The sequence below is a fragment of the Mastacembelus armatus genome, chromosome 18, assembly GCF_900324485.2.
Source record: "Mastacembelus armatus chromosome 18, fMasArm1.2, whole genome shotgun sequence".
Lineage (NCBI taxonomy): Eukaryota > Metazoa > Chordata > Actinopteri > Synbranchiformes > Mastacembelidae > Mastacembelus > Mastacembelus armatus.
This window is the reverse complement of record NC_046650.1, coordinates 18,025,800-18,038,135: the sequence shown is the minus strand read 5'-3', so window position 1 is coordinate 18,038,135 and position 12,336 is coordinate 18,025,800. Positions and strand designations below refer to the sequence as shown.

General features: G+C 44.8%; 2 protein-coding genes across 2 annotated transcripts; both read right to left on the bottom strand.

Annotated features, from left to right (window-relative positions):
- Positions 1-488: 488 nt before the first annotated feature.
- Positions 489-7,152, bottom strand: cysltr3 (cysteinyl leukotriene receptor 3). The gene is made up of 5 exons (XM_026323469.1): positions 6,958-7,152; positions 5,310-5,502; positions 3,878-4,045; positions 3,487-3,654; positions 489-2,531 (listed from the first exon to the last, which is right to left on the bottom strand). Exons 1-5 carry the CDS (start codon positions 6,962-6,964, stop codon positions 2,000-2,002), a joined length of 1,068 nt encoding a protein of 355 aa, XP_026179254.1. The 5' UTR covers positions 6,965-7,152; the 3' UTR covers positions 489-1,999.
- A 230-nt stretch (positions 7,153-7,382) lies between these two features.
- On the bottom strand, positions 7,383-11,881 carry LOC113140113 (CD226 antigen-like). Its single transcript, XM_026323848.1, has 4 exons — positions 11,745-11,881; positions 10,882-11,217; positions 9,138-9,467; positions 7,383-8,918 (listed from the first exon to the last, which is right to left on the bottom strand). The coding sequence occupies exons 1-4, from the start codon at positions 11,818-11,820 to the stop codon at positions 8,737-8,739; spliced, it is 924 nt and encodes a 307-aa protein (XP_026179633.1). The 5' UTR covers positions 11,821-11,881; the 3' UTR covers positions 7,383-8,736.
- Between the last annotated feature and the right edge of the window lie 455 nt (positions 11,882-12,336).

Here is a 12,336-nt window from a genome sequence, read left to right as displayed (position 1 = left end):
GTGGTGATGGATCTTAATCAATAAAAGTATTTGTGTTTTTAAAAGAACTGTCGGAAACTTTTTAACTTTAATTCGTTTGTTTATTTTATTTTACAGAAGTTTTGCTGTTAATACTTTTGTACTGTGGAAGAACTGTGAATGCAGTATTTTTACTTTTAACGCAGTATTAATATAGTGTAATATACTGTAAGTATTTGGATTGTACTAGTAATCCATTCTTACTAAGTCCAGATGTAGTACCACTGAACAAATTTACTTTTAAAAATCAGTACTGACAACTTTTCTGCTCCAAAACAAGCGCTGTTGGTGTAGATCATCCTGTCAAACAGAGACGATCTTTGGAGCCGTGTCCACCGGAAACACGGGATGTTAAAGGAGTAGTCCGTCCTTTTTCCTGTTTCTTCAGACATCCAGATGTTTGGCAGCTGTGATCGCACTTTTTAAGGCTGAAAACTGGACTCCAAGATTTAGTCCCATCTGACCACACACACGTTTTAACATTATATTTATTTATAATTACATGACAATAACTTCAATCACCAGCACAGGTTCCCTGTGTGTGTGCGTGTGTGTGTGTGTGTGTGTGTGTGTGTGTGTGTGTGTGTGTGTCTACTAAGTGGGTGGGGTCAAGATCAGGAAACACAACAGAGAAAAAGCTGCCCTTTCTTCTGGAACAGCTGTAAAACTGTGTGTGACCTTTGACCTTGTGATGCACAGAGACACTGAGAGCTGATTGGTCCAAGCTGTGTCCTCCCGTTACGTAATGAACCAACGGGGTTGGTTCAGCTGGTCAGGGGACGCCAGAGGTAAGATGACAATACCCATAATTCACAGTGCTGAGTTAGAGTAAAGTGCGCCCCCTCTGCTGGACAGTCCTGGATACTACAGCCTGACGCTGGTGCCACAGCTGATGGTCCTACAGTTGTATCTACTGATCAGGACGATTGATTCCTGATTTCTAACAAACGAGGATGTTCTAACAGATGATGTCACCGTATCTTCACGTGTCATTGTTTGTTTTTTTAGTTTGTACTTTAAAAAACAAACGAGAGAAACCGTTTGCTTGTATTTGTTTCTTAGATCTGGATGACTGCAGCTTTGTATTTACCTTTATCGGTGTCAGATACAATTATTGATCAGTAAATATCTGAGAAATGTTTAGAACTGGACTGTTAAATATACTGCATATGTTTTTATAGATAAATGTGAAGCTATGTTAAATCTTACTGATGGGAACTTGATATAAACAGGATAACAAGTGATAAAAACTGACTTTTCATCAAGAGCCAACCCAGCTGGGACTATAACAGCAACAAAATGACAGAATAAACCAGAAAGACTCAGCATGAAAGGACAGAGAAGATGTTTCCTGTGGGATTTTCATCTGAAGACTTTCCATTAAATATAAACACACAAGATAAATACAGATTCTTCATTGGAAACCACATCGAATCTTGAGCTGTAGCTTATTTGAAACCTCACAGACACAGATTCAAGCCAACGGTGTTAAATGCCTGTCAATAATCCCTGGACCTTCCTCGGTAACCCAGGTCCTTCTCACCAACCCTCAGGCTTTCACCCGACAACATGAAAACTCCTCAGTGAGTCCTGAATCTTTCTCAACATCACCTAAATGCTCCTCAACCATCCCTGAGACTCTGAGAGGCCCTGGACTCTCAAACAAACCCTGAACCCTCCTCAGAAACCCCTTGGCTGCCATAAAAGTCATTCAAATATGCAACATCCTTTGTGTGTTTACTGACTCTTGAACCCTTTTGGGACCACTGGATCCTCCCTATATCATCTGGACCCTCCAGAAACACACATGGGCCTCCTGAATGGATGGTGCCACCAGTTTTTCTTCATATTCAGTAGAAAAAGTGACTCCTTTTTAAAGGATGCTATAAAAATATATTTTAACTGAAATAAATAAGTGTCTTCACACCAAACAACAGTTGCTCCATGAATAAAGGTTTGGTAACTGTTCCAGGTTCTAGTCTCAGGTGGTGCTCCTCCTCCTCGTCCTCATCCTCAGACTCAGTCTGGACCTGAAGGACCCCTCCCTGTTGGACAGCAGAGAGGAATGCGCATCCCTCATGCTCTTCCTGAACGTCCTGGTGGAGTAGTAGTAGAGCAGAGGGTTGAGGACGCTGTTGGACGCTGCCAGACACAGCGTCACCACCACCGCCCGCTGCAGCACCATTATGATGTCACAGTTCCATCTACCGCAAACAGCATGCAGGTGCAGTGATCGAATCACATGATAGGGTAGGAAACAGAGCAGGAAGTTTGCTGTTACCATGGTGACCAGGTGTACCGAGCGCCGTCTGGTGCACCTGCGGTTGGTGCTAACCTGGCTGCTGCCTTGGGGGCCAGGGTGAGCCATGAGGTGGTGGATCAGTCTGCTGTAGCAAATGATGATGGTAAGGAAGGGGAGGATGAAGCCAAGAGCCATAGCAATGTAGTTTAAGATCAGGATACGCTCCCAGGAGGCAGGATTAGACGGCTCGAAGCAACGAGGAAAACCGTCCCTAAGAAAGACCGTAGAAAGGCCAAAGGTTTATTAGTCTGCAAACATCTTTTTATGAGTAATTATTTCACCTGACACCTACAGGCTGCCATCATATAAAAGTTTTGGACAGAACAAACATCATCCTGATGGAGTGATCTGTTCTCTGAGGAGACGAATGATATAATGTTAACCATAAAGCTGTTGAGGTTGATACTGATGACTTCCTGCAGAGATTGGCAGTCCATTATCTGCAGGCAGGTTCTGGTCCTGGAGAGACACTGTCCTGCCCCACTGCAGATTACCTGGATCAGGTGTCTTCAGTTCTCAGAAGCTGCACGAAACCTATTCACTTTGACTCCACCATCATCTGAGATGGTTTCTTCCAGCTTCTGATTGGTTGAACTCACCTGATCCAGGTAATCAACAGTGGGTGGGATGCGGATACACAGTGTTTCTGCAGAACCAGAGTCTGACACACTTGGATTAGCTCTAAGTTGAAGGGACACAAATAAACAATGACAGCTTGGTCAGTAGCTGAGAAATCCTGTTCTGTGTTGGTGTCATCATTTTTATCAGCTGTCCTTGTCCACAGACGACACGTAACATCCTTGTATAAAGTGCTTGTATTTAACCTGCTGGTCCACTTGGAGTCTCAGCCCAGTGTTCCCTCAGTTTCAGCCCCGGGTTTGGTCTCCACCACCATCTCTGGCTCTTTAGCTACTAAATGCTCCACTATGTTCAGCAGCTTGTCTCTGACTGCAGTTTGTTTTTGTTCCAATCCTAATCATCTAACATCCTCCCTTCCAAATAATCCATTACTGCTCTGTTGTTTTTGTTACTGTTGGCAAAGAGCAGCATGTTTATGTTTATGTTTGTTTTTGTTTACAGTAACAGCAGCAGCAGCTGAAATTCGTCTTTATTAACAGGGTCGTTTTTTAAACCTTCTGTGTTTCAGAGCTGTAAAAAAGTCTCACCTGTACTTCACCCCACTGGACAGGAAGGGGGCGGAGGACACGCCCACAAACAGCCAGACTCCCACACAGATCAGTAAGGTCCGAGTCGGTGTGGCCATTGAACTGTGACGCAGCGGCTGGGCCACAGCAAGCCAACGGAGCATGCTCAGTAAAGTGAGGAAGAGGATGCTGAGGGAGGAAGATTATGTTTTATTAGCAACATCAGTTTGTTTCCACACTTTGTGGGACTCAACTTCAACTTGTTATAAACAAAGACTTTTAAGGTTTAGGGTTCAGGTCAGAGCAGTCAGTGGTCATGGTTAGGTAACTCCACAGGAAATGTAGGTAAATCAGTGCGTTGTCCTCAGAAGCAGCAGAAATATGAGTGTGTGTGTGTGTGTGTGTGTGTTACCTGGTGTACAGGTTGACGTAGAAGCCATAGACACAGAGTCGGCACAGCCAATCAGGAAAGTTCCACACTCCGTCCTTAAAGTAATAGGCCAATCGCAGCGGCAGGGTGAGGGAGAAGCTGCTGTCTGATAGGGCGAGGTTGATCATGACCACGCAGGAGGCGGAGTTCCTAGAGCGGGAAAATCAAGTGGCGTGAGCGTTGAGCTAAGAGAAGAGCAGCCATGTTTTTTTTTTTAATATTTTAACTGAGAACAGACGTGTCGAGCTGCAGTTCATCAAACGCCCATTAGATGCTGCTGTAATCAAACCCACACGCCCAGTCCATCCATCCATCCATCCATCCATCCATCCATCCATCCATCCATCCATCCATCATCTAGACCCCCTTAGTCCTAACCAGGGTCCCAGGGATCTGCTGGAGCCTATCCCAGCTCTCTTTGGGTGAAAGGCAGGGCTACATCCTGGACAGTCTCTCTACCAATCCAGAGTTTAGATACAGGACAACAAATTCAGGTTTTCTAGTTTATAACCTGTGTTTGGTCACGGTCACATGTCACATGAGGATCTGGTTCACTGTGCACAGGAACTAAGCAGCCTGTCTCACAAACACAGTGATTGTTTCTAACCTCCACAGGTGTGGTTCACCTGTAAAATGTCTCTGACTGTCAAGTGGATTACATTAGGCCACTGGCTGCAGCTGCTTCCTGTTGCTGACACCTGCACAGCACCTGGCCTCCACATACTCCAGGTCTTTGAGCTTGAACCTTCTCAGGCTGCTGATGTTTACAAGTTTACAATCCTGAAGTGATAAATGAATTTCAAGTGTTTGATGGAAAAAATCCACGGAGCACTGTTTACATCCAGACTGAACTCACTCCTAAGGTTCAGGCTGGGTGGTTTCGCTGGAATTTTCTACATTTGTTGTGAATCCGTCCAGTCTGGGCTCTGGGCTAAATGACGATAAGAGCTTGTTTCCCTGCAAGAGAAACCTGAAAGATCCTGTTTTGACACTCCCATCCTGAGAAAACACCTGGACTGAATCCAAAACATCTGCACTGGCCTCTGATCCATTTAGCAAGCTGCCAATCATTTGTCATGTCTCATTTGTGTAGTTGTCACATGAGGCTGCACACACACACACACACACACACACACACACACACACTGTTTGACAGGTGTTTGACATGATATTTGCCTAGAACATAAATGACCTGTTTCTTTACATCCCTGTTCCACATGATAAGCAAATGAAGTTTAGGGCCAGGAAACAAGGCAGAAATCAGAAAAACAGGTTCCTGCTGCAGCAGCTCAGGTGACTCAGGTGGAAAACAGGCATTGTTGAAACGGAGGCTTTTAGTTCCTGCAGGAAACGTGTGAGGATTAAATCGCACCTAAGGGGTGTTACTACAAAGGCCTCATTCACAAGCTCACACCTGCGGCTGCTCTGCAGGGAAAACACCACCAGCGCCCAGATGTTGCACAGAAACGCCACAGGGAACAGCAGCAGGTAGGTAAAGGTGTATGCACGGTACTTGAACTCATCATCGTCATGGAAACACTCGCTCAGGAACTCCATGATCACTGAGGTGTTGTTGCCGAGGACAGCTGGACTTGGTAGCAGGCGCGCTGCAAAAATACAAACACGTTTAGATACAGATAATCGATTGGCTCATGTCAGTCAATGCAGACAGGTTCCTGTTCAGTGTTTGTTGACATCACAACAACAACAGCAGCAGCTGATCACTGAGACTCTGACCAAATGTTAAACTGGACTGTTTTTTCTTTATAATTTTATAAGTTTTCTCTAAATAAATGTTCTCACCTGTAATTACCTGACACTAAAAGCTTCAGCTGCGTTTTACTGCTGCAGCTGGAGCCGCTTTTAACTCGTTTATACAGAGTTATGTCTTTTAGTCAGTGTTTCCCAAACCAGGGTTCAGGGCCCTACAAAGGGACACCAGATAAATGTGACGGGAAGCATCAGAAGGAAAGCAAAGTTCTGCTTCACTGGAGTTTCTTTGTGAAAAACTAAATAACTTGATCTGATTTTTCCTTGAAAGAGTTTTTTAACGAAACCAGAGAAGAGGAAACGTCTGAAACCCGAGACGCAGCTTAAGGTAACGTTCTGCTTTCATCTCTAAGTACCGGGTGTATTTCATAACATGATAGTAAATACAGCCAACAACTACAGTTAAAATACTTTTTCCCCTGAAAACATGTCAGCACGTAGTATTTCAGTGAACATATACAGCTGCGGGTTGTTGCATGACTAGGACTTACTTCCTTCTCATTCACACAGATTGACACTGATATAACCTCTTGGCATTGAGATCTCTTATTGACCCTGAACATACCGCAGACAAGGAGACTGATGTATGCGTGTGTGTGAAAGTGTGTGTCTGGTATGTAAACCACAAGGAAGCAGTTTTAAACAGAGCTGATCTGATCAGACTGAGAATGCAAATCTGCTTAACGTTGGATAACATGATAACATGTTTGCAGTCCACTGTTACTGATATTTAATGTGCTGCTTTACGTTTACATTTAGCCTACAAATGCCCAGGGGCTGAAGGGAAACGGTGTCTGTTAAATTCTTTTGCATGTAAGGAGACCAGCTGTAGGCAGTAGAGGAAAAACCTGCTCTCTGAACAAAGTTATTCTTCACCTGTCGTCAAGTACAAGTTTTTAAAACCGGCTCTGATCAGACACTGTCCCTTTGCAAAAACACACGTTTTAAAATCACAACTTCACCAAAAGACAGTGACTGAAACTGCCCAGCAGTTCATGAGGCAGGAAAAATAACCGCATCATAGACACAGCCCCGAACAAAAAGAAAAAACAAGCCCGGGAAAATACTGGAAAATACGTCTCACGTCGTGTGTGGTTGTTTATATCTCCTGCTGTGTCTGAGTCTCTTCAGCCTTTCTTAAACCGTAGTCGACTAAGATTTTATACTTATTCAGTTCAGAAACACTGATCCTTCAGGTCTGGAGAGACGTAGATCTGGACCTGAGCTGTTAGTGTCCTCCCATTGCCCTGTTTCTTAAAGACTTAAGGCAAAGGTCAAAGGTCAGCACTCACCATTCATCCTGTCACAGCTTCATTGGTCCAGGAGCCGCTCACACGTTCATCCGTCCATCATCTCCAGCTCCTCAGTCCGTCTGAGACTGATTAAACCTGTGAAAGTCTGTGTGGGTGTGTTCAGTTCCATGGAAATAGGCGCACACACACACACACACACACACACACACACAATCCAGGCAGAATGCCAACACACACTCAACGGCTCCTGCAGCTTTCTGAGCAGATCAAAACACACACACATTTTTCCTAAAGCAGCTCAGCTTCACTTTGACCTCTGACGGGTCAGAGATGCTCTGAGGATCCCAAGCGACTTCCTGTGTGATGACGCTCCATAAACAAAGGAGGGAAAGCCTTTAAAGGAAACACTGAGCTAAACAAAAAACCAAACACACACTTTCATCCTTTAGATCCAGCTGCAGCTGAGAGATCAATACACACAAGAGGAAGGATGAGAGAAAACGTTTGATTTTTGTGTCAATTGTAATAAAAAGGTGATTTATTGATTTTTAAGCCAGGTCAGGTGGTTTTTAATATATTTTCAGCTGTATAGTTTTTACTCTCCCCCAGGACTCCAGGTTACTACATAAAATACAAAAAGACGACACAAAGCTGCTGCTACATTCTGCATAGACCCCCTCAGACCAGATCCACCACCCCTGCACTTCCTGGTCTGCATGTGCCTTGTCTCATGTCTGGGTCCTCTCTCCTGACACTCTTCCTGTTTGTGTTTAGATCATGAACAATGTGTTTGGCCAGCAGGGGGCGCCTGTGTGTCAGTTATTGGTGAAGCTGTGGAAGAATCATCTCCTGTTCCAGACGTGTCAGGTTTCTTCATCCTATTCATCCTATTTGACCTTTGCCTTAAGGAGGAAGACAACCAGAACTCCTTCAAGTCTGCCTCCTGCAGCAAATCTCTGCTCTGACTGTCCTGAGGCACAACTAGCTGATGTCTGACATCCCCCCTCAGTGTCTCCCTGCCTTCATCTGGTCCAACTTCTGCCTGTTCAAAGTGCTTTACTTCCTGCTTTTTCACCTCATGAACAAACAAAATCCCTCCTTCGTTCTTCTTCTCATCCTCAGGGTTTCCCTCAAGGTGTTTACTTCAGTAGCTGCTACAACACCTGGTTATGTGTCCAGGTGTGTGGCCCTTGAGTCAGGACGTGTCCCAGTGAAGCTCCCCCTGAACACAAAGGACTCTCTGGTCCTCACAATGTCCCAGCCTGTTCCTGCCTCCATGTTTCTGAGGCCGATGAAGGCGTCTACAGGTGTAACATCAGGGGCCATGGAGAGTCTCCACCCAGCTGGATCTCTGTCACACGTCAGCAGCGGCCATTGGACGATGACCATGATGACGTCACCACAGAGCATCAGTTCTGATTGGCTCTCTGGTCAGAACCTGATGGCTGAAAACTACTGGCTCATTTCTGAAACAGTTTTCTAAATAAAGCGAACAGATTCACTCGACCCTGTGTTTTAAAATCAGCTTGTTGTTGAAGGTGCAGAGGAACATCTGCCAGCTGTGACGCCACATCTGTTTGTTTGTTTTAATTATTTAGACCAGTAAAAGTCCAAAAGTATCATCATCCAAATGTACTTGAAGTGGCCACAGTAAAAGTTCTCAGAGCAGGAAAAAGTACAAGGTTTAGTTCATGAAGTAGCATGAAGAAGTAGCACAACATGCAAATACTCAGTAAAGTACTAATACCTCAGAGTTGGACTGAAGTACAGCCCTTGAGTAAATGTACTGAGATACTTTAAACCACTTCCTGAGACATTTTACACATCACACAGACCTGCTTTATCAGCTGGAGCTGAACTCTGTTTTTTCTGTCCCCTTAGTTTCCTATAGGTCAAAGAAACAACAGCAGCAGTAAGTACAGCAAGAACTAACAGACCCACAGCCAGTCCAACATGTCCACCCTGGTCTCCTTCAGCTCCACTGTGTCCACCTGTGTGACCTGCAGGAGAGAACAGGTGTGAGGTGTCAGGTAGGTGATGACTGAAGAACAGAACAAACTCCTGTCAGACATTATCTCCTGCACTTTGACCACATCACTCATCCAGCTGTTTTCTACAAAGTCTCATCAACAACATCTGGAGAAAACACAAACATCTGGTCTCACATCAACAACCAGGAAGCAGCTTCAGCTCTGCTGCTCAGACAAACACACACTCACCTGCTGAGTTTACTGTCAGGTGGGTGATGTTGGTGAGTTCAGGTGCTTTTGATTGACTCTGTAAGACACGACACTCGTATGTCCCAGTGTCAGTAAACGTCACATTCTTCAGAGTCACAGACACGTCTCCATCCTTCATCTGTGAGTCCTTCAGCTCCACCCGCTCCTTAAAAGATGGATGCTGGTTTGTTGGATCAGGCTGATTGTTCCGATACACAAAGACATGATCTGGATCCAGACCAGGTCTGGTCCACTCCACAGCTCTGATCTCTGAGCTGCTGGGAGCTCGACATGTCAGAGTGACGTTCTGTCCAGGTTCAGCTGTGATGTCTGAAGAACAGAGGAACAGACAGAGACCAGAGGTTAGAGGGTCCAGGTGTAACAAGCTTTATTGTAGTTCAGCTGAGTAAGTATTATAAAGTATTTTTTAGGATCAGATGAATCAAATAAAATACAGTCTAGTCATCATAAACCCGGGGCCAAAGTAACTGGATTAGGTTTATTTTTAGGATGAAAGTCCTTTGCAGACAATGAGTACCTGAAGTCTGGGACCCTGGACAAATCCTGAGTCTCTATAGAGCCAGAACATCCATCCATCCATCCATCCATTTTCTATACCCGCTTTTCCTGGCTCACGGTCACGGGGATCTGCTGGAGCCTATCCCAGCTCTCTCTCGGGTGGAAGGCAGAGCCAGAACAGTGATAATTAATTTTTATCAGTGAAAAAGGTTCCACTGTTCTGGTCTGTGAGGTTCCTGCTTTGAAATGCTGTACCAGGCCTTTACTGGCTCCAGCTGTTTTTGGGTCTTTGTGGCCCCAGTCAGTGAAAAACTGTGATGTCCCTACTAATAGACGGGTGAAGGACTTCACCTTAACAGGAAATGCCTAAATGTTTCCAGGTCCTGCCCTGACAGACACAGACACAGATACTGGGTTTTAGTTTTTCCCAACACAGTCATGGTTGCTGTCAGCCTCAGTCCTCTGCTGCTTCTTATCTTAGAGTTGTTATCTGGGTACGAATGTCACCCACAATAAAGATGAAACATCACTGTTCTCTGAAGCCTCAAAGTATTTTCTCCCTTATCGTTGGTCTTGGACCCCAGGATGTAAACACTGTTAGAGACTGTTCAGTCACATGATCTCTGCTCATTTTCATTTCATCAATACAAAACCACTTCTGGGACTTTTTTAAGCTTATTTTTCCAGACTGAGACAAAAAAAAATTACGTCAGTGACTTTGAAAATATCAAGTTTAATCTCAGTCCTGTGCCTCCTCACACACATTGTTCATAATTCACGGGTTGAACCTGAAACCAGATGTTTCCTGTTAAGGATCAGATTAGAGCACAAATCTGTCTGCTGGACTCTACTCTGCCTTTGGGTCCTGGTACCGGTGTGTGGAGGTGAGTTCTGATGGTTATCAATATCCCATCTAATGCTGGTGAGGTCTGAGCAGACACAGGGTCTGAACTGAGCAGAACCATTTCCTGTGGTTACATCAGTGTGTGGGCCGAGGCACCTGGGTTTGATCCCCAATTCCAAAGGTGTGAGGTGTCAGGTAGGTGATGACTGAAGAACAGAACAAACTCCTGTCAGACATTATCTCCTGCACTTTGACCACATCACTCATCCAGCTGTTTTCTACAAAGTCTCATCAACAACATCTGGAGAAAACACAAACATCTGGTCTCACATCAACCAGGAAGCAGCTTCAGCTCTGCTGCTCAGACAAACACACACTCACCTGCTGAGACTCTCAGGTGGGTGATGTTGATGAGTTCAGGTGCTTTTGTTTGACCCTGGGCGACACGACATTCGTATATTCCAGTGTCAGTAAACGTCACATTCTTCAGAGTCACAGACACGTCTCCATCCTTCATCTGTGAGTCCTTCAGCTCCACCCGCTCCTTAAAAGATGGATGCTGGTTTGTTGGATCAAACTTCTTGTTCCGATAAACAAAGACATAGTCTGGATCCAGACCAGGTCTGGTCCACTCCACAGTTCTATTCTCTGAGCTGCTGGGAGCTCGACATGTCAGAGTAACGTTCTGTCCAGGTTCAGCTGTGATGGTTCTCTGACCTGAAGAACAGAGGAACAGACAGAGACCAGAGGTTAGAGGGTCCAGGTGTAACAAGCTCTATTGTAGTTCAGCTGAGCAGGTTTTAGAAATCTGTTCTTTGATCAAATGAAATCAACCTTGGAATTGAAACTAGAGGAGTTGTTGAACATTTGGTGACTGATATTGATGAACTGTCAACACAGTGTCTACAAAATGAACCTGAATTATTGAAGGATTAGGATTCTTTGATTCATTAATACATGGATCAATTCTAGATTCATTCTAAATGATCAGAAGTTGAAAAGGCTGAAATGAGCTTCAGCTCAGTGACAATAAAAAGTCCAGAAGTTCAAAGACACATGTGACACTGACGTCCACAAAGACCTGGATGATAAAAAGACTCTCTCAGCGTCGCTGCTGAAAATCCTTCCAGACTATTGATCACTGATCAGATTCACTGTGTTACACCACAGCACAGACAGAAAACTCTGTGTCTGGTTAAAGACTTTTTCTGACCACACTTTAGCTTCAACACCACAGAACTCACCTCCAGAGGCCGAGACCAGGACCCACAGACAGAGTGCAGCCCAGAGGAGAGAAGCAGAAGTGCCCACAGACATCATGCTCAGATCTGATCCTTAGCAGGAAAATATGACGACTCTTGTTTTATAGTTCAGCCCAGACCAGCTCTGCTCTGGGGATGGGGGGCGTGTCTGTCACTGCTGAAATCCAGCTGCACACAGTTACATCTCTATTACCTCTGGATATGCAACTCTGGGAAAGTCCAGCACTTCAGTCCAAAAAGAATGACGTTTTGGACTTTATTTATTATCCTGATCTATCAGCAGATTTTAGAGCCAATACTTTAGTTTCTTTTCAGGATCAGATGAATCAAATCAAATACAGTCTAGTCATCATAAACCAAAGTAACTGGATTAGGTTTATTTTTAGTAAATGGATGAAAGTCCTTTGCAGACAATGAGTACCTGAAGTCTGGGCTGGCTGGAAACCTGGACTGCTGGTTACCCTGGGGGGTCGCTCAACTGGGCGGATTATGGATTGCTGGGGCAGTGATGGCAGGTCACTACAGTCCGTGTCATTCTCAGGGAGGACCCCTGAAGTTGGACTTAGTTCCCACC

Coding starts and splice junctions, on each gene's coding strand:
- LOC113140113 (XM_026323848.1), bottom strand. CDS start 11,820: ATGATGTCTGTGGGCACTTCTGCTTCTCTCCTCTGGGCTGCACTCTGT. Junction 9,468..10,881: donor CCACCTGAGAGTCTCAGCAG/GTGAGTGTGTGT, acceptor TCTGTTCTTCAG/ACATCACAGCTGAACCTGGA. Junction 8,919..9,137: donor CCTGACAGTAAACTCAGCAG/GTGAGTGTGTGT, acceptor TCTCTCCTGCAG/GTCACACAGGTGGACACAGT.
- cysltr3 (XM_026323469.1), bottom strand. Junction 3,655..3,877: donor TACGTCAACCTGTACACCAG/GTAACACACACA, acceptor TTCCTCCCTCAG/CATCCTCTTCCTCACTTTAC. Junction 2,532..3,486: donor TCCAGTGGGGTGAAGTACAG/GTGAGACTTTTT, acceptor GGTCTTTCTTAG/GGACGGTTTTCCTCGTTGCT.